General features: G+C 44.1%; 10 protein-coding genes across 10 annotated transcripts; 5 read left to right on the forward strand and 5 right to left on the reverse strand.

Moving 5' to 3' along the window:
- Positions 1–120: 120 nt before the first annotated feature.
- On the reverse strand, positions 121–675 carry BEWA_032690 (hypothetical protein; the record flags this gene model as incomplete). Its single annotated transcript, XM_004830025.1, has 1 exon — positions 121–675. One exon carries the CDS (start codon positions 673–675, stop codon positions 121–123), a length of 555 nt encoding a protein of 184 aa, XP_004830082.1.
- A 147-nt stretch (positions 676–822) lies between these two features.
- On the reverse strand, positions 823–2,487 carry BEWA_032700 (60S ribosomal protein L13e, putative). Its single transcript, XM_004830026.1, has 2 exons — positions 2,448–2,487; positions 823–1,458 (listed from the first exon to the last, which is right to left on the reverse strand). Exon 2 carries the CDS (start codon positions 1,446–1,448, stop codon positions 837–839), a length of 612 nt encoding a protein of 203 aa, XP_004830083.1. The 5' UTR covers positions 1,449–1,458; positions 2,448–2,487; the 3' UTR covers positions 823–836.
- Positions 2,488–2,593: 106 nt separating this feature from the next.
- BEWA_032710 (40s ribosomal protein S16, putative) lies at positions 2,594–3,228 on the forward strand. The gene is made up of 2 exons (XM_004830027.1): positions 2,594–2,661; positions 2,781–3,228. The coding sequence occupies exon 2, from the start codon at positions 2,782–2,784 to the stop codon at positions 3,220–3,222; it is 441 nt and encodes a 146-aa protein (XP_004830084.1). The 5' UTR covers positions 2,594–2,661; position 2,781; the 3' UTR covers positions 3,223–3,228.
- A 45-nt stretch (positions 3,229–3,273) lies between these two features.
- BEWA_032720 (ATP synthase F1 subunit gamma, putative) lies at positions 3,274–4,449 on the reverse strand (the record flags this gene model as incomplete). The annotated part of the gene is made up of 4 exons (XM_004830028.1): positions 4,157–4,449; positions 4,029–4,121; positions 3,582–3,992; positions 3,274–3,546 (listed from the first exon to the last, which is right to left on the reverse strand). Exons 1-4 carry the CDS (start codon positions 4,310–4,312, stop codon positions 3,274–3,276), a joined length of 933 nt encoding a protein of 310 aa, XP_004830085.1. The 5' UTR covers positions 4,313–4,449.
- A 178-nt stretch (positions 4,450–4,627) lies between these two features.
- BEWA_032730 (WD-repeat domain containing protein) lies at positions 4,628–6,596 on the forward strand (the record flags this gene model as incomplete). Its single annotated transcript, XM_004830029.1, has 9 exons — positions 4,628–4,659; positions 4,801–5,011; positions 5,044–5,460; positions 5,494–5,558; positions 5,593–5,668; positions 5,703–6,167; positions 6,208–6,334; positions 6,370–6,464; positions 6,498–6,596. 9 exons carry the CDS (start codon positions 4,628–4,630, stop codon positions 6,594–6,596), a joined length of 1,587 nt encoding a protein of 528 aa, XP_004830086.1.
- Positions 6,597–6,717: 121 nt separating this feature from the next.
- BEWA_032740 (hypothetical protein) lies at positions 6,718–14,113 on the forward strand. The gene is made up of 10 exons (XM_004830030.1): positions 6,718–6,844; positions 6,905–7,082; positions 7,942–8,131; positions 12,582–12,959; positions 12,994–13,098; positions 13,133–13,489; positions 13,522–13,593; positions 13,627–13,869; positions 13,904–13,956; positions 13,991–14,113. Exons 1-10 carry the CDS (start codon positions 6,820–6,822, stop codon positions 14,055–14,057), a joined length of 1,668 nt encoding a protein of 555 aa, XP_004830087.1. The 5' UTR covers positions 6,718–6,819; the 3' UTR covers positions 14,058–14,113.
- On the reverse strand, positions 14,038–15,046 carry BEWA_032750 (hypothetical protein; the record flags this gene model as incomplete). Its single annotated transcript, XM_004830031.1, has 2 exons — positions 14,038–14,721; positions 14,756–15,046. 2 exons carry the CDS (start codon positions 15,044–15,046, stop codon positions 14,038–14,040), a joined length of 975 nt encoding a protein of 324 aa, XP_004830088.1.
- A 328-nt stretch (positions 15,047–15,374) lies between these two features.
- On the forward strand, positions 15,375–15,818 carry BEWA_032760 (hypothetical protein; the record flags this gene model as incomplete). The annotated part of the gene is made up of 1 exon (XM_004830032.1): positions 15,375–15,818. One exon carries the CDS (start codon positions 15,375–15,377, stop codon positions 15,816–15,818), a length of 444 nt encoding a protein of 147 aa, XP_004830089.1.
- A 33-nt stretch (positions 15,819–15,851) lies between these two features.
- BEWA_032770 (hypothetical protein) lies at positions 15,852–16,850 on the reverse strand (the record flags this gene model as incomplete). The annotated part of the gene is made up of 5 exons (XM_004830033.1): positions 16,577–16,850; positions 16,420–16,542; positions 16,299–16,386; positions 16,053–16,266; positions 15,852–16,019 (listed from the first exon to the last, which is right to left on the reverse strand). The coding sequence occupies exons 1-5, from the start codon at positions 16,716–16,718 to the stop codon at positions 15,852–15,854; spliced, it is 735 nt and encodes a 244-aa protein (XP_004830090.1). The 5' UTR covers positions 16,719–16,850.
- Positions 16,851–17,572: 722 nt separating this feature from the next.
- Positions 17,573–19,525, forward strand: BEWA_032780 (bromodomain containing protein; the record flags this gene model as incomplete). Its single annotated transcript, XM_004830034.1, has 1 exon — positions 17,573–19,525. One exon carries the CDS (start codon positions 17,573–17,575, stop codon positions 19,523–19,525), a length of 1,953 nt encoding a protein of 650 aa, XP_004830091.1.
- Between the last annotated feature and the right edge of the window lie 268 nt (positions 19,526–19,793).

A 19,793-nucleotide genomic window follows, 5' to 3' on the forward strand; every position in this document is an offset into this window, starting at 1 on the left:
GTCCATTAATCACTCCCTTCATGTGCCGTCGAAACAAGACGAAAAGCCCAGCGTTTAAGGAAATCGTCTGACCTACGCCGAGACGTCTCTGGTGGGAGGGCTAATGTGTGCGCCTTTATGCTACTCTTGCGATTCCCTTACAAGTTTAACGTCGTCTATGAACCTTTGGGAGTGCTTCTTGAGGAGCTCTTCCCTTCTAAGGGCCATTCTGTCAATTGCGGAGACAAATGGCTCCCCTTTGTCCCTGTCTTGTGTCTTTGTTTCTGCGTAGGGGCCTCTTGAATCTCTGCTCCGTTCCTCGCGACGGTAGGATCTGCGGTCTGCCTCCCTGCCGCCTCCTTTATCTCTCTTGTGACTTGCTGGCCTCAGTCTTCGGCCATACTCGTCGGTTTTCTCACGGTCGTGTCGCTTTTCGTAGCTCTTGGCGACCTTGAGCTTGGAGTAGGAGTGTGTAGCCCCGGCCGTTTTGCCAACTTTTCTGTCCCTGTTCCCCTTTAAGCTTTCGTCCTCGTCTCTTGCTGGAGATTCGAGAGGGGCTGTAGCAGAATAGGTAAATTCCTGGACGGACTTGACTCTGGGCTTGGCGTCACCGAGATCTTTTGGGGATTCTCCGGAACCTTGCGACTTCCTGGAGACCTTCTCACATCTAGACTCCAAAATCTCCAGAGGATCCATCGACGCAAATGTATGGCAAATGTCCAAACTGACAGTCTACCCAGGCCAGACGGCACCAGGAATAACAGCCGTACAGACAAACTAAAAACCCTGAGAGCGTAAATTTCTCATCTACTCGCATCAACATCACTTGCATAGCAAATACTCCAAATGAAAAAAACTTATGCGGATTCGGCAGCAGCCTTCTTTGCCTTGGCGGCCTTTCTGGCAACTCTCAACTTGTGGTAGACCTCGGCTGAGGCTTCCTGTTCGGTGATTGCCCTTGGTGCCTCGGCAAAGAAATCTTGAACAACAGGCATGACCTTCTTGATGGATACCTTGGAGAGGGCGAGTGTGGCCAACTTCTCCTTTGGCGTATCATCTGGAATGCCAGAGAAACCCTTCTTGGCGTGCTTCTTCCTTGGGAACAAGACCAACTTGGACAACCAGGTCTTGAGACGATTGACATTTAAATCCAAACTTTCAGCGCACTTGTTGGACCTCCTGTGGTCGACTGCAATTCCGATAGTGCGGGCAACCTTCTTGCCAATGCCGGCGGCCTTGAGCTCCTGGAGAGTAAAGCCACGTCCGAACCTAACCTTGTAGTTGTAACGCCTGGTAGGCATATGGACCAATGGCCTCAATAAACCAGAGGGAGTGATTTCACCGGCCTTTTTCTGGCGAGCAACCCTCCTGGCGTGCTTCTTGCCAGCCTGGTTGAGAATTGGCTTGATAAAGCGACCCTTGCACTTTACACGGTGAACATTGGATATAACATTGTTGTGCCTCACCATTTTGAAATTCCTAAATGAATGTGTATAGTGTGAGCTATGGAATAGCGAACGCCGTCGTTAGACGGAGTCCCAAAGAATGAGGGATGCGAACTACTAGCGGAGCTAGGAGGAGCAGGAGCTCTATGGCGACCTCTGGGAGCATTGACGAGCTGTTTACAGCGAGTAGCCTCTTTGTCTTTCTAGAGACATTTATGAGTACCATACCATCAGTGCGATTGCTGAGTGACCGTCTCTAGAATGAGCGTAGCGAATAGAGAACTGGAGAGTAGATTCAATATAGGAGTCTGTCATTACACTGCCCAATGGACAAATGGCATCTTGAGATATAGAATGCCACGCATTCCTACTGGCTCCGCTATTAGAGCCTCGGTTTACGCCAGACCAGTCCTTCTGACCCTCTAGTAACCATTTGGGCTCCATTCGCTAGACTTGCATAGTCACCATCGGGACATGATGGTCCTCTACCAAACATTGTGAATACAGAGGCTCCCATCCTGCTATTGTTGCATTATACAACTCGATGCTTGGCATATCCTAATGGTAACTCATTCATCTATTCTTCTAGAGACTCCCTACGGTCGTCCAGTACTCCTTCTGGACTCCATTCCTACCATCTCAAAATGGTCCTTTTCCCTATGGTGGATTAGACAACTCGATGCTTGGCATATCCTAATGGTAACTCATTCATCTGAGGATGAATTCGCATCACTATTCCACTCGTTACACTCATTCCATAGTGATATACTACCTAGTCTAACGACGTCGGTGGGTCACCTGTTTCAGCACTCCTTACAGTAGTACCTTCACAGTGAGAATCCTACTGGTAAAAGGTCCTCTGAAGAGTCCATTAAAGAGTCTACTGGAGTGAAAGTAGATGACCATTTCTCCCTTCGGCTAAAGCCTATGGTCGCTCTAGTCCCTCATTCTTCGGGACTCATCCTCGGCTTCGCTGTGGACAACCGCCCACGCGGGCCTCTGCTTGTACACAAATCTACTCACCTGTTAAGCGCCCTTCGTTACTCAAATTCCGTGGCGAATTAAAAAATCTGACAATTTTGTAATGACCTTTCGGGGAGGTGAGCAGTCGTCCGTCTTGTGGAGTGGGGCTGCGCCTTGGAGTTGTAGAATCAACAATTTCGCCAAACATTCGATTGAAATTTGTCATTGGTGTATTTTCTGTTTTAAAAAGACTCGCATTTTTCAAAAGTTGCAGGTTAGTTTACGGTACCGGATCTACACTCGCCCTGGCCCTGAAACTGACGCCGTAGCGGCAGTCCCCCTGCCGTACCGCCAGCGTCTCCCCCGTAGCTTCGTCCTAACGCAAATATTCAGAATGGTCGAATTAGTAAAGAGCCAAAAGGTACAAACCTTTGGCCGCAAGAAGCGCGCTGTCTGCGTAGCCCTCTGCACCAAGGGATCTGGAATGATTCGCGTAAATGGCCGTCCATTGGACTCAATCGAGCCTCCCACACTCCGCACAAAGGCACTGGAATCGCTCTACGTCATTGGCACAAAACGCATTTCAAAGTTGGACATTAGACTCCGCGTCCGCGGCGGTGGTTTCACCTCCCAAGTCTACGCCATTCGCCAGGCCATCTCAAAGGCCGTCGTCGCCTTTTACCAAAAGTACGTTGACGAGACCTCCAAGAAGAAGATTGTCGACGAGCTCGTCAGCTACGATCGCTCACTCTTGATTGCCGATTCACGTCGCTGCGAACCCAAAAAGTTTGGCGGTCCAGGTGCCCGTGCTCGCTACCAAAAGTCTTATCGTTGATTTATTTAAACTGGTAATCGTTTACATGTACACGTAACCTAGGCTGAAAAATTAGAGAGCATTGGCTCCAGAAATAATCTCAATGAGCTCAAGTGTAATCTTGGACTGCCTTGCCCTATTGTACTTTAGAGTAAGCTTACTCAACATGTCTGTAGCGTTTGACGATGCATTGTCCATAGCAGACATTCTTGCCGATTGCTCCGATGCGAGGGAGTCCAACATGCATCCGTAAATGCAGGATGTAAGATAAAACTCGTAAAAGTCTGGATAAAAGGAACCAGACTCTGGCTCCGTCTCAAATACGTTTAATTCTCTCTTGGTCATCTGCAAAGGTGTTAATCTAAATGCACACTACAAACCATCTTGTACTGTTCCAGCGAGAGGACATCCATAACTTTGGTTTCATAGCTAATGGCGGACTTGAAGTGGTTGTATACGATTCTAATTTTGTCATGATTGCCGCTCTTTATGGTCTCAGCAATTAGTGCCGCCTTGGCATAGTTGAAGGGAGTCTTTGAGACTTCAGTAAAGACGTTTTTGAAGAGTTTGCCAAAGTTCCTTTCCAAGGCGCTCCTCGCCTTTTCGCCAATAACGTATAGAGAATACCCAGCGAGGGTGGCTGAATCGGCGTTTTGGATTAGATTTCTGGTCGCCTTGGCCACGGATGAATTGATACCTCCACAAAGTCCCTTGTCAGAAGCCATGACAATGAGGGCCGTATTCTTTGTTGTGGGTTCCGTGGTCGCAATCGGTAACAAGTTGAAAACATCCTGAGTCACATTGACCATTAGAAAGTGAGAACTAACCTGTGCTGGTTGAGAGAATGGTCTTCCGCACTCGAGTCTACGCTGATCGGCCTTCAACTTTGATGCTGCAACCATCTTCATGGCCTTGGTGATCTGCAAGCTCCTATCAAGACCGCAGTAAAACTAACCTTTTGGATGGACTTTACCGACTTTATCCTGGCGGCCACCGCCTGTATATCACCGCTGCCAAATGAACGGGTCTGGACTGCATTCACAGAACCGTAGACCGCGGATCTGTTCCAGCTCCCGCTGATAACGGACGAGAACTTGGCGAAAGTTGCCATATTTATTAACTTTATACAGAAATGTGCCTTTTCCTGCCAAAACCGCTACTATAGCCACTGAGAGACTAAATCCCCAAGATTCCCGGCATCTTACGCCTGAAAATCACAAAACCAGCGGGTGTAGTAGAAATATAAACAAAATGGCCCCTCCGAAACGCCAAAAGCCTCGGCTCTTGGTGATGGGGGATACTTTCTTGACAACCCCGAATAGTTGGCCCAAGTCAATCCTTTCGTTCTCACGCACATTTTGTGTTTATATTTTCGTCATGTGGAGATGATACTCGATGCTAGTCTGTATAATAAAGCCTTTTAAAGATGGAAAAGAGCGTAAATGTAGCGAACGAAGAGTAAGTCTGCAAGGTGTAGATGTTTTTGGACTATAAAGCGGCCCATTGTCCGTTAAAGACACTGGAATAGCTGCATCTGTGCGCTGAGTGTCCATATGTGCCATTTACATTTCGAATTCTATGACTCATGATTCCATTTAGCGTCATAAAGCTGATTCTGCAATATCTGAGGGAAAATGGTTTAAACAGGAGCCTCTTGATGCTCCAGGAAGAATCTGGAGTCGCTCTAAACAGCGTGTCAAACCTGGAATCGCTCATTGCTGACGCACAAATGGGCAGATGGAATCAAGTCCTGGACGTTGTAGACACGATGAAACTATCGCAAGACACATTATTCAAGTTATACGACCAGGTATTGTCCTAAACGTCCAAATAAACCTTCAGATTGTTCGTGAACTGGTCGACTTAAAGGAATCAAAGTTGGCAACATCACTGATGGATAATGCAACTCCGCTCATATCCATGCAGGTTGCAGAGCCGGAAAACTACAGTAGGCTAAGAGATTTGTGTAAAAAGAGACCAAATGATTCCAAGGAGATTTACGCTGGAATTTCCGGGGATTCGGCACACCAGCATCTGACCAAGAACAAGAAGCGGAATATAGTCGCAGAAGCGCTCTCAAAGGATGTAGAACACGTTCCACAGTCGAGGCTTCTGGCTTTAATTGGAATGGCTGTCAAGTGGCAGGAACATCTCGGAATGATCCCACCCGGGGACCAATTTGACGTCTTTAGAAACACATCCAAAAAGGGCTCTGATGAGTTCACGCAGTGCATCAAGACGGTGAGCAGGATCATTAAGGTATTCCCTCAAAGAGTCCATATAGACATACAGTTTCCCGAGAAATCACACCCAGAATGCGTTGTGTTTACTCCAAACGGTCGTCATCTTATATCAGGGTAAGTTGTGGATCCGCATAAACTGATGGTACAGGTCTTCCGACGGATTTATCGAGGTTTGGAACTGGTCTCTTGGTACGCTTGACACCGAGTTGGAGTACCAAAAGAATGTAAGTTGCAGATGTGGGTGACACTGGCGTTTAGGACCACTTTATGCTACATGATACACTCATTACGAGTCTCGCAACAAGCAGGGACTCTGAGATTGTAGCAAGCGGCGACCAAGAAGGAAACGTGAGGGTCTGGAAACTTGACACTGGAGAGTGTCTAAGGAGGTTTAACAACGTACACAAGGGAGCTATAACGTGCATGTGCTTCACCAGGGATTCCTTGAACTTGCTAACTGGCTCATTTGATTCAACCGCCAGAATGCACGGCCTAAAGTCTGGAAAGACCCTCAAGGAGTTCAGGGGCCACACCTCCACCGTCAACGCGATTACTTACTCTAGCGATGGCACAAGAGTCATAACTGGTTCTAGCGACGGGTTCATAAAGATCTGGGACTCCAGGACCTGCGACTGTATCAAGTCGTTCCCAGCGTACTCTAGCGAAAAGGAAAGTGTGCTCATGCTGAAACCAGTCAATGCGCTTTTAAATTTCGGGACATTTGTAAGTTTGATCGTGAATCTCCCATAACATCACCATTTAGGCCTCTGGAGAGCTCATTCTTGTCTGTACAAAGTCGTCTACCATTCGTCTGTTGAACATGAGTGGTGCCTGCATACGGCAGTTTGAGGACGACCAGCTCAAGGACGTGAGCTTCATCGACATCACAGGTACTTTGCGTGCTCATCTCCACATTCCGTCGCAGTGTCAAAGAGAAACAACTGGATTTACGCCCTTGGCGACGACAATGTCCTCTACACCTTTAATGGACAGAGTGGAAAGTTGGAGCATTTCTTCACGGTAAGCTCGTCGTTACATCACAATGTTGCGTAGGTCCACGACAAGGAAGCCATTGGAGTCTTTCATCACCCTCACGAGAGCGTAATCGCCTCTTGGGGAATGGATCGCACAATTAAACTTCTTCACCCCTAACTGTCGTCTCTAGTCTTGTTCTCACAACACCTCATTCTCCTATGCATGTGTTGTCCATTTTAAGCTCTTGGATTGGCCAAAGTCACCACCTGGAGCCCCCGACCTGCGGTCCCAATTCATCACTCGCAATGTTGCTGTTTTGCGGCACAACTGGTCTAAAGGCATCAATTGTGTAGTCTAGAACGTGGAATTCCCAGTCTAGACGCCAAATCAAGTCGGGATCATGACCTATTCACACGGTCTCAAGGGTACGTTTTGCGTTTGCACAATTCGCCTCGTCTTGCGCATTTTTCATGTAAAATACTCAGCAACGTCTACTCCCCTCCCACTCGGAACCTTTAAGAGGAATGTAGTCAACAAGAAGGAATGTGTGAATACAATCTTGCAGTTTTTAGCCTGGAAAGGCTATCAGCTGTGCTCTGAACGCGAACTCTTGCGCGCACCCTCACTCGGTGTACTCTTGCAGATTTGGAATATCCTATTCAAGTTGGTTTAATGGATGCGATGTCTTGAGCAAAGCGGAATGTCCCGAAGAATGAGGGATGGTGAACGTAGTGAACCAGAGTGACCGTAAGGGAACTCTTCTGTCTAGTAGGATTAAGGTCATTACTGGAGTGCAACGGAAGGCGGAATGACCTACCGACGTCGTTAGACTAGGTAGTATATCACTATGGAATGAGTGTAACGAATGGAATAGTGATACGAATTCATCCTCAGATGAATGAGTTACCATTATGAGATGCCGAGCATCGAGTTGTGTATTCGTATTCTAGTTAATATGACCTTGGATAACAATGCAGTTGGAATGAATCATTATAGAATGTAGTATGGAGTAGTTAAGCTCCTGGAATCTCAAGCTAAGGTACCATAGCTGGTGGTATAGTAGGTACTGATAATCAAGTAGGTAAATACTGCACTGAAGGAGGAGGACCCTGTAATCCTAATCAATGTAAAGAAGCTAACTGCCAATGCTGTAAAGAGAGAGAAGGTACTTATTCATCTTTTAATGCATTCACATACCAAGGTTTAATGATTCTTTTGGCCTTTACTGGAGACGGTTACCTGAGGACTGTTTTAAGGAGAATCTTAACAGGCTCCCTGTAATGACCATTGTTATATCACTAAGAACGGATACTCATGATACTGATTCTAAAAAGACCTTCCCGGCCTACTTTGGCAATTCACTCATCCAAAGGTGAATACATAGGCTCCCGTACTTTCATATAGTCTCCATTCCTCATTCTTCGGGACCTGACAGTCTTTCGCTTGGCTCAAGACCTATCGGTCGCACATACTCTGTACACAATTCATCCTTACAGACACAATAGACCATAAAAACATTTAGGTTCGTGGACGCCAATGTGGAGATTACGAGGGAGAACATGACTGTGGAGGTGCCAAGGTTCTTCAAAGACTTTGGCTACCCACTCATTATGGAGACTTCACATTTGAGGACTCCAACCGCAGATCACCAGTGGGAAAGGAACCTACTGGCTTTATCCTGGCTGTGCAAACTTTTACTCTATGAACACAAGGTTAGTTGGTGGTATATAGTTTTTTGTGAATGGAGTGTGGAGAGAATGATAGGGGAGATGGCAGGGATTTAGTAGAGAAGGAGTGGGATTATTGTCACAACTTAACTATGCCTGAGAGTTTACATGGATAAGCATTCTCTCTGACTGTGAGCTGCTTGTGAGGGAGGATGAGTGTATGGATGAGTAGGGAGTAAAGTACTAGTGTGCTCCCTTTGGTCGCATTGAGGCTACTCATGGATCTCAGAGTTTTGAATGAGCATACTCTCTGAACATGGATGGTAAGTGCTGGAGTAGGGAGTTGCTCTGAGAACTTTAGTAATGACGGCTCAATCTACTGTTACTATAAATATAAGGGAGAAGCCTGATGGACAAGAGTCTAAGACGTATCCCTCTCCAGGATCCGCTGATCAGGTTAGGCTGACTAGGGAAGAAAATAATCCTCCAGGATTCTTAAAGTTCACACATAAGCCACCAAGTGGAGGTTCTTTCACTGTAAAACAAGTTGTATTTGGAGAAGAGAAAAATGATATAACGGTTGATTTGGGAATTAGCCCTGGTAATGACATTCAACATTTATCAGTATGGTACTGGAAAGATACAACTGTAGACATGACAAATCCACTCCTAGTAGAGATATTCAAAAATGGACTTTACACTTATCACTACAACAAGGATGATGGAACCCAATGGAGTCCAGATCCTCAAACCAAACAACTCACCGGTGAAAAACTTGAGCAGAAACTAGATGACCTCAACTGTTCACTCAACCAAGCGGTCACCATGAATCTCACCTTTCAGAATTCTTCGAGTAAAGTCGGCCAAAAGTACTGTTGTGCTTACCATAATGGCACTAGCGGGAGGATCTCTGTTGATAAGAAGAAAATTTCTTGTAAACATCAATCACCATCTGGTGACTGCTACAAACATACTATTACTGGTGGATTGAGGCTTGCAAAGATTAAGTACGATATTAGTCATAGTAATAGAAGACGTATAACCGCTAAGAGTGGGTTAAAATTTCCCCTTCCTATGGCTGGTGTAGAAGCCGTCTATGCATTATACTGTAACAATAATCCAGTTCTCATATATGTTCAACCTCCAGGGCAATGGTTTAAAAAACCTAATAGTAGTGATAGTGGCAATGAAGAGTGGGAAGAAACCTTGGCAGGACTCCAAAATATGGCACCAGAAACGATTAATAACAACTGTGACAACTGGAACCAACTCGTGAAGATACTAGATTGTGCAAGTAAATGTACTAAACATGCTCAATCCTCACCTCAACAAGCTACTCCTAGACCTTCTGGTGTGAATGGCGATGAAGACAGTGATAAATCTAGTCCTAATTTCACCATTGAGAAGGCTAATCACTTTCAGGATGCAGATGCTGGATATCTTGGGGAGGACGTGAATCTTTCAGGATATTATGATTCTCTAAACTATAGAGATACTTATCCATCTTTGTCATCCGATGAGAGATCTTCCGGTGTCCAGAGATTGACGCCAATAGATGGGATTTTAGGTGCTCTGGAACTCCCTGAAATCTTGAGTAAAAAGGAAATGAAACCAGCGGATGCAGTTTTAGAGCCTCATGTGCTCTTTGATATAGTTGTATGTGATAGGAATACCCGGGATCACAAAGTTACTATTGATTATAATCTGAGTAATAATGGAGACGAATTTACTACAAATTTTCCTAATACAAGAGATGATGTGAATCACATAGATTTTGAACCAACTTTAGAGCCAACTGCTCCCTTATTCTATGACAGACAGTTGGAGGTATATGGCTCGAACACAACTGGAACAAATGAAGGCAATAACCCTGTTTCCGTAGATTTCTACTCTTATCCTCAAACTGCTTTAGGAATTGGGCATCCCCCTGCTTCTGTACCTCCTACTATTCTTAATTTTGATAGTACTCCTATTCTTTCTGATTCTGTCCAAACTTCTGCTCCTGGGGGATCTGCTGAATCTTCTACTGCTACTGAACCTACTCAAGATACTCCTGGTCCTGTCCTTTCTCCCGAAGCTCTTCCTCAAGACTCTCCTGGCTCTGATATAAAGACATCTCTCTCTGTAACTACATCTCTTCTTGGCACATCTGCCTTGGCTTGTTTTGCAGGATGGAAACTTTATAATCGCTATAATGGCGACCCTTGGGTTAGACACGGATATCCTATGGAGTTTTTAAAGAATGTACCATATTGAGTACACATAGGTCCACTTGTGAACTTTTGTTCCATAGGGAATATGTATTCATCCATACTGACCATTCTGCTCACACCAGTTGAGACATGAATGGAGTACTACTATGGAAGGATGAAGATTAAGGAGATGAGGGTAGTATATGGGTATCAAACATTCTGTCATTGCAGATATTTCCAGGGATACTAAAAATAATGCTCCAACCACATACTATGGGAAAAATGGAAATTCCATAACTCTTAAAAGGACAGATGAACCAAAGATTAGAACGAATGATGGAGGAGATGAACAACCATTCGAAAACTACAAAATTTATAAACATAAACTTCCGGACAATAATGGCTGGTCATCAAGTACTTATGAACTAAAGGCTATAAATCATGGAAATAAGAAACAAGATGGATTTAGTAATATTGGATTTAAAGATCACAGGACACTGGAAGTGGTATACTGGTTGCGTGATAAACACAATTCGTTTCCACTGATCATTGGCCTTGGTACAACCAATTTGACTTATTATAGACGAAAAAATGAGACTAGTAACAGATGGGAAAGGGCTGAAAATATTTCGCATCCAGCTTATTTATCAGACTACAATAAAGTCCTACCTGAGCTTAACAAAAATTTTAAAGATGTAGTTGTCATACAGCTTCAGGCTGATAAAGGTTATTGTGGCCATCCTTCCGTCAAACCAACAGATAGTCTCCAAGAATCTTGCACAGGACCTTCAAATTTGCCTACTGTAACTGTAACATGCTCCGGTTATAATAAAGGATTTGATAAATGTACTCACAAATTTCAAAACGATGCTCCGATGAAGATAATGTCTGCTTTACATAGTGGGAATATACTTGCATTTGATATAAAGAACTTCTGGAGACAGTATAGTAAGGTCAATGTGTACTACTCTTCAACTGACAGCGGTAGGAAAAATCCGCTAATTACGGAACTCATTCTCCTTAATGGAGGGCAATCCGAATATTACACATTTGATGGGAAATTAACCAGGAACCGCAGTATAAACCCTGGAAAATTGCTGGATCATCTAGATAAACAAAACTGTATGCAAAACAATATTGTTGTAGCAGATCTATCCAAGAGGGGTAGATATTGTTGTGGCATGAATGGGCATGATAAGATTCAAGTTGAACATCACCGTAACCATGTTCCTACTGGATATACTTCATATATACACCTTCCAGCCAAGGTTGAGAACTTTAGCTTTAATCTTCAGAGGTTCAAGGATGATAAAGAGTATATTTGGCCTGGGAGTTCTATAAACAACATAACAAGTGTATATGCCTATTTTTGTGGTAAGGATAGTCAGCGTAGGTCATTATTACTATATGTGAATAAGGGATCAGGGTATGGAGGCACATGGTTCAAGAGGACTTCTGTAGGAAATGACACTTGGATATACACTGGTCTAAATTCCCTTCAAAGCTACACACCGAATTCCCTTAGCATAAAGCAACCCATTGAAAAAGTACTCCACGAAATCTGCAAGGAACTTAAAATTACATGTCAACATGCAAGTAGTAGTGGTACTACTCCTGCTCTTGGATCCCCTCAAGATGGTGGAAGATCTGTTGGTTCTAGTGCCCCTTCTGGGAGTAGTGGTAGCGGAGTAGGATCGGGATCTTCTGGTAGTGGTTCTAGTAGCAGCTTTCCATCATTATCTCAACCAGGTTCTGATGGAGAAGGTACTCCTAGTAATAGTGATCCTGTTTCTAGTGGAGATGGAGGAAACCATGGTAGTAGATCTGATGGTGAATCTGGTAGAAATACTGATAGTGGTAGAGGAGACTCTGGTGCTAAAGGATCTAAGGGTGAGCCTGGTACTCCTGGATCTCAAGGTGAAAGACAAAATTCTCAAGAAGAATCTGGTTCTGAATATGGCGCTAAACAAGGCTCTGCTGGTCAACAGAACCCTTTTCAGAAGGCACTTACCTTCATTACATCTCATGCAGATAAAATAGGTGGCCTAGGTGGCTTAGCTGCAGTAGGAACCATAGTTGGTTTAGTAAAAAAGTTTTGGCCTACTATAGTTTCACGACTAATAACTCGTCTGTAGTACTCTCATCTCTGCCAAGAGGCAGCAGTAAGCAGTAGACTCTTCCCTCTAGACTCCTCTCTTGTTGGTATACTGGAATGCTAGGATTTTTGCTCACCATCACCTTTTCTACTCCTCTTGCTCTAGCTCTCCGTCTCCGAAATAGATGCTCTATACACATGCATACAGAACTTTGAAATCTCCGCTCCGAGGTCAAACGTAAATATACCAAGCACCATTCCAAAGGCGAATATATCAAACAAGCTTCTGGAAAATTCGATAACGGAACTCACAACAAAGCACTACCAGAGGTTTATAAATGGTTGTGAAACCAGTAAGGAGCTGATGGAGGCGTTCTCTGCTGAATTGGGTAGCATTCGTGCAGATTTACAGTTTGACATTGATAAAAAGATGGAACTTTTTGAACAACTTCGCAACGAAGTTTCGCAGCTGCAGGATTATATTTGCAATTTTGGCAATGTCAAACATCGCATAAAAGTCCTTTCATCTGATTTGGAACAAATCGAGCGTGCAACGCGTAATTTAAAGGATTCATTTGTAATATCGGTATTTTTACTCTCTGCTCATACATTTGTTCTAGGAACATGAATTAGAATCGTCAAAACATCTTCTGAGAAAGGAGTCTAGCCATCTGCTTAGGCTGCAGGAAAAGAATAAGGAGATAAATGATATGATTTATAATAATGTAAGTCCTCAATCCTTCTCCATAGATTCATCAGATTAACGGAGTGAATCTCAAGGATCTAAATGATCGCATATACACACTTAGAGCTGAGATCTCCACTCTCGTTGAAAGAATCAAGGAATACGAGTCAGAAATTCCTCTCTTGTCATCGAACATTATCTCCATGAGCAACACGCTACTAAAGCTACATGCATCATCTTCGTCCCTGCTAGAGGGGATAAAGAGCGCACTTTTAGCAAATGGGATTGAAGCGTCTTCTTGGGTGAATCTGGAAAAGATCACACTAAACACAGAGGCTAACGCGGCAGATGAGATTCTCGGAATATCAATCGACTCTTTTGAAGCCAAAATTGAGGAAATCTTTTCCTCAGACTCACAAAAGTTTCAAGAGGTACGGAGGCTATTCACAAAAAAACTCTACAGACAACTTGGGCAATCAAACAGACAAACGACACTATCGCAGAACTTGAAATCGCTATAATTTCCCTGGAAAACGTAAGCCAACAATCCGCCAATGACAGTATATAGGAAATCAACATTACGAATAAAAAGTTGGAAAACTCCCAAGACTCTGCAAATGTTTCAAGACTACAAGCTGAAACTGAGGACATTGTAACCATGATAAAGTCTTGCGCGCAGGAAAACTTGCAAACCTGCAAGGACAAGTTGAGAAGCGTCTTGGAAGAATTACAAGGAGCAAACGACCAACTTGAGCTTGAAAAGGCAAACGCGAAAAAGAAACTCGAATCGTATCTAGAAGCTATAAGAACCGTTGGTTTATCACACGTACACTCAAAATTCACAGATTGTACAAGTATGTCACGAGCAAAAATTGAAAAATTGCCATGCGATAAAGGGGCAAGTTTTTTAAATGTAAAAACATACAACACAGGCTTGTCAGCCACAAGGTAGCAACCATTGAAGGATTGAGTCCTTTGCTCAAAGATAATTCGGGTTAGGCTCCCACCACGGAAGCAGACTCAATACAAATGCACCAAATAATTGGTACATTATCTTTTCCGTCTCTGATGGTTTTTGTTTCTGTGCCGTTTGCTCCTCCTTGGGCAATGCGCTAGAATCTTGTTCTGGTGCATTCTCATCCGATTCTATTTCGTCTGATGGTTCTGGTGCTACAGTGGGCTCTGTAGTATATATTACAGTCTTTTCAATCACTGGAGGAGGAGCTGAAGACTCTTGGTCCTCGGTACTTTCTTCCCGTTCCATTTGCTCTGCAACGGCAGCCCATCTCCTTTTATGCGCCGCCTCTGGTTGTGTGTCGGCTTCATCAACATTTATGCTACTAGACGTTGGTTCTGGACCAGTCTCTTGCTCTTGGTTTTCCTCCGTTCCCTCTGGCACTTGTTCACTCTCCTGTTGAACGAGTAAAAGAGGCTCAATAAAGCTTATGATATACTGTAATCTGCGATAAATCTTTTGCGTAGACTTGTGATCCCGTACGGCTTTGGCGATGCGTAAAACATAAGCCACTACTCCAAAACAGTACAAGATATAAAACGCCACCGCTAAAAAGTAGCAAAAGTACGGCAGCTTCAATAGGAATATGATCAGAATCGCCTTTATAAAAGTCTCCACTCGATACGCTCTCCACAATGTCTTGAGGTACTGAGTGGTCGTTTATGAGAGAATGTAAACTTACCGAAGTTTGGTTCAGCACAAGTCTATCGGTGTTCTGTAGCCTCGTGCGTTGCTTCTGAACGTCTAGGAGCAGAGTGTAGAGATTGGCCTCGTACTCGCTAATGGGAATGCGTCTCTTTTCCCTCAGCTCCAGCAGCCGTCTGTACATGTCCAAATAGCGATCCTGCCACTCGTTGAATGCGGAGAGTGAGAGCAGAAAGAGCAGAGACTTTGACTCTCTATCGAGTCCCGAGATCTTGTCTGCCAGCTCCTCCACTTCCAGGCGCTTTTCGTCCGTCTGTGCAGCCTCCATCCCTCTGTGTTTTTTGATACTCGCGGAAAACCTCTTGGTCTATCTTTCGACTCTAATAGGCAATAATTTTGGGTTTCTGTCCCCTTGATCCATCGAGTGCGTAGGTTTATGGGCTCTGACCGTCTACACACTGCGCTATCTCCTACACGACTTCAACCTCTGGTTGTCGTCAATTCTCTCGTCCATAAATTACGAATGAATTTTTGCGTGGAAAATTCAACTGTCCGTACTCGTCGTGGCCCACGGAGGGTTAGCGCAAGGCCACGACACCATCCGCTCCCAAAGTTTATCTTCTACGGGCGTTTTAGTAATTTTGAAAGTGGCGAAAATGGGTAGTTATAGGCGCGGCTGCGCGACGTTTTCCAGGCAATTCTTTTGCAGCGCCAGCTTTTCGACAAACAGACGCCTAAGTGCGACAAACAAGTTGCTATACGCTGGCATTCTGAATCCAGGCCGCAAGAACGGTCTGGGACCGAAAAATCACCCTGAAAGTCCTCTATACTCCAAGTATGCCTCCGCCGCTCAAATGAGCGGAGTTTCAAAGCCGTCCTTGACCGCCTCTACCACCGGGATAGAAGCCTCAGGGGATGAAGATGCCTCCGATATGAATGGAGAAGCAACATCAAATGGGATACGCCAGAATGCGAAGGACAAAGAAGGTACGTTCAAAGGATATCCTCTCAAGGGAACTGAGCATGGATTCAAGTACGAAAAGCATGAACCAACCATGTTTGGAGATTGGACACATATGGGACGAGTCACTGATTTTTAATGGGCATGCATGTCACTCTAGGATGCTTAATCGCTAATTTGTAAAGTACATTGCGTGGCATAGGTAAAGATAAAATGTTACAAATTTACCAAGCAACTTTGAATACTTTTTCAACAATGTCTTGTACGTATCCAAGTCACTGTTACCGATGCATTTTATCTCAATCAGAGCCTTTCCCGGAGCTAGTGCCTCTCCAGTCTCCTGAAAATTTGTAAAGTGGCAATCAAAACAAACTGAATAGTGTCTAGCAACTGAAATTTGTGTGTAGTTGCTAGTACCGTGACCAATGTGAAATGTATGCGATTGTACTCTGCTCCTTTTCGAGGCAGTGTAACCCAGGGCCTCAAGCACACCCATAATACCATCATCTGCATTAATTGATTGAACAGTCTTCATATTTATCTCGTTAACTCGAACTCCTGGTGGGCCGTGGATTTCACGCAATGTGCTAAAGATTATATGGTAAGAATAGCAACATACCAAGAACCGGCCATGTTAAACGGTTGTCTGTGTGCCAGAACCTCATAGTGTTTTATCTCCTCCTGGTCTCTACTTACGAAATTAGCCGCTACACCACTTTTAAAGCATGCAAAACTCTCACCTCTGTTAAAGTATCTCTTGTCTCGAATGTACAAGTGGAAATCGTACTCGTGAACGGTGCAAATATCTGAGACATGCTCCAGCATTTCCTTCAATTCCTCATACAAGAGGGGCTCGTTTCCATCTACACAATGCTTCTTGGGAGTCAACAAACAAACCTCTAAAAATGCCATAGATGCTGTATTCATTTGTGAAAATATTGCCGTTGGAGAGCTTGTCTAGTTTCTTGGAGAATGCGGGGTCGAAAATAGTCTGTAACTCCGTCTCGGAGTCGAGATCTTGAGAGTCTACCAAAGCCATTGTGTAAGACTTGTAACCAATGGACAACCGTAGGCTCTAACTAGTCCATGGTCTGGGCACCTACAGTATGCGAGTCAGATCCTCTATCAGTGCCGCTGATGCGATAATAGTCCGTCTACAAGACCTTGTTACAAAAACGTGTCTTTAGTAGATCCTCGTTACAAGGGGCGCGTCTAAACTCGCGCCACGAGAACCTCTGGGTGTACAATAGAGAGCCACTTGAGGGGCAATGGAGGCCAAATTGTCCAAAACTCAGCGACCTGATCCGGAAATGTGTCCTAGAGGTGAGATGCTGGGCTTCGAATCCCGCCAGTGGAACCGGAATCCGTCTGATGCTACTCGATCGAATATCCGAATGACTTGGAGCTCAAAAGCCCAAAAATTTGCACTGAAACTGCCGGTGTGTGCAATCGACGAAAATTCTCCTCTCTCATGGGGTATGCCCTGGCGGAGCCGCCACGACCACAGAATACCTTTTTTGGTGCCTTTGAGACGGACAGGTGGCTTAGGTATATAGACTATATGTGGAATAATCTGCATCTCAATCGGATGTGCCTTAAAGACCGCTTGTGGCGCCGTAGGATTTAGTAGAAATTCAAAGGGCCAATACCTCGTCTGTTATGCGACAAAACGCACATTTACGCTCATTTTATCGTACTTTATTGATTTTTTGTTGGAATCCCGCCAATTTTCAGTTCCAATGTCCCCCTTTGGGCGCATTTAGGTTGTCTAGGCTTACTTGAGGTACAGCTGATATTTAAGAAGTCGTCCTTTTACCATGACTAGAGGGACACACGCTAGAAGGCTATCGTAAACGAAGACGGAGTTTGGCATAAAGATAACTCCTTGTAACAATGGCGACGCCTGGTAATTACTCGCTCCTATCGAGCAGAGGAACGCTCCTGTTGTCGCCGAGCGAAGCACAGAGGATTAATGAAATTATATCCAGCTTCAATTTTAGGCTGGATCCATGTCTAGAAATCGTAAATCCATCTTCTAAACCAAAGACTAAAGTCTCGAGCCATGGTACAAGTTCTCACCATTTTTCAGATGACTATACACCACGGTTGAACAGGAAAAGGTCTTCAGATTCGTATGTTAGGACTTATAGTAATACGCAGTCCTCGTTTGATTTTTATGAAAAACGATCATCAAGAGTTAGAAAGCAGCCAGTTACGTTTTTGGATGAATTCTACGATGAAAATGGCAACACAAATGTTCTTGATGATGATTATGTCGTACCAAGGGCGGAAAAACGTGTAAAAAGTTCTCATACTAAAAAGGAAGTGAAGCCACCACCAGTCATTCTCTACAAGGCTGTTCCGGCTTCGACAAAACATCTACCAAAGTTACCAAAGGATACATGGGAATACGCCTGCTATCGCATTTTACAGGTCATAAAGTACATGGACACCGACAAGTGGTTTTGGTTTCCTGTTGATCCAATAGTTGATGGAGTGCCAAATTATCTGTCAATAATAAAGCATCCCATGGATTTTCACACAGTGACCGAACGTCTACATACAAAATATTACTCTACACCTTTTGGTTGGCAACTCGATATGCGCCAAATATTCTACAATGCATTTCTCTTCTACCCTCCGGATAATGTAATTTGGCAGGCAGCTCACGCCTTAGCAGCCGCCTACGAAAACAAACTCAAGACATGTAAATATCTTAATCCAGATGAGTATCTCCAGAGCTTATCAATGGATCAATCGGTGGTAAAACAGGAACTTGAGTCAATTTATGCGCCACGATCCAAAAAGTACTATGATAAGAATGTGGTTGAACCCATACAAACCGGCAGCAGACGTGCAGGTGCAAAGAAAACGTTTACTGCGGAAGTATATAGCGATGAATATGATGATAGTTACCACAGCAGTTCCGTGGAATTCTCAGACGATGATTTTGAGTCACATGTACCCGCCAGAGGAAGACCACGCATACATAAAAAGACACCATTTTCTCCTCAAAGAGATGTTATAAAGAGAAGCAGAGTTATTTCACGTTTACCAAAGTTGTCTGGAGACTCGTCAAATCCAGAATATGGAAAGGTATTGCATCCTCCACCCTTGCAGAGGCTTATCAACGATAAGCCACTCACTGCGGCACAGCAAAAAACTCTGGAAATCAATCTTGCTAGACTTGTGCCAGAACAGAGGAAAGCTGCTCTGGAACTTGTTCAGGATGATCTTGGTATACTGGCAGAAAACCATAAGGATGACAAGGACTTTGTATTTGACACAGATTTACTCTCTGTTGATAAACAGAAACAATTCTTTATATATGTGAATCAAATGGCCAAGCGCAATATGGATCACATGATCAAAGCATCAGAAAAGATGAGAGAAACACGCATAGAGCCTTCACTACCCGCTCCCTCTGAAATGTTTGACGTCTCGTCAAGTTCCTCATCTTCACTCTCGGATGTTGCATCAAATCTCTTGAGCTCAGATGAGTTTTTCAGTTCATCAGACTCCGAAAATGACATGATACCTGAAAAGACTAAACCTAGTGACCACGTACAAGATGTCCCAGAAAAATTACCAGAATACAAACCAGTAGACGAATTCGACTCTCAAACACCACATATTAGCGAGGGGATTATGGGTGACCATGCAGACTTTCTGGGCAAAATGGAAACTCCTGTAGATACAGAGTCAAACGTGAATGTTGGCAAAAAGAGCGCATGGATGGAATGGAAGGGACAAGTCATTCACCACGGAATGGTTGCTCAACAGACTGGAGTACCTCCACGCAACGTAGATGAACAAATTGCCGAAAGCTTTGATGCAAGGATCTAACAATCGCGAGTTACTTTAGGCAACTGATTACAGACTCTGCAAGTGTGGACCCTAGGGTCTCGCGCATAAATTTTAAAGTATTTGTTACATTCTGTGAACAAGTGTATGCATTCTTCCATCTAGTATCTGCTGTAGTACTAGCAGAGATGCTCCTGCAAGGGCTCTCTATTTTAGATACGGTCACAGGGCTACGCTTGGAGATGTTCCTATGGACGGCATATCTACAAGAACCACTGAAAACTCACTACCAAATCTATATATAGACACA

The sequence above is a fragment of the Theileria equi genome, chromosome 1 (assembly GCF_000342415.1).
Source record: "Theileria equi strain WA chromosome 1, complete sequence".
In the NCBI taxonomy this organism is placed as follows: Eukaryota; Apicomplexa; class Aconoidasida; order Piroplasmida; family Theileriidae; genus Theileria; species Theileria equi.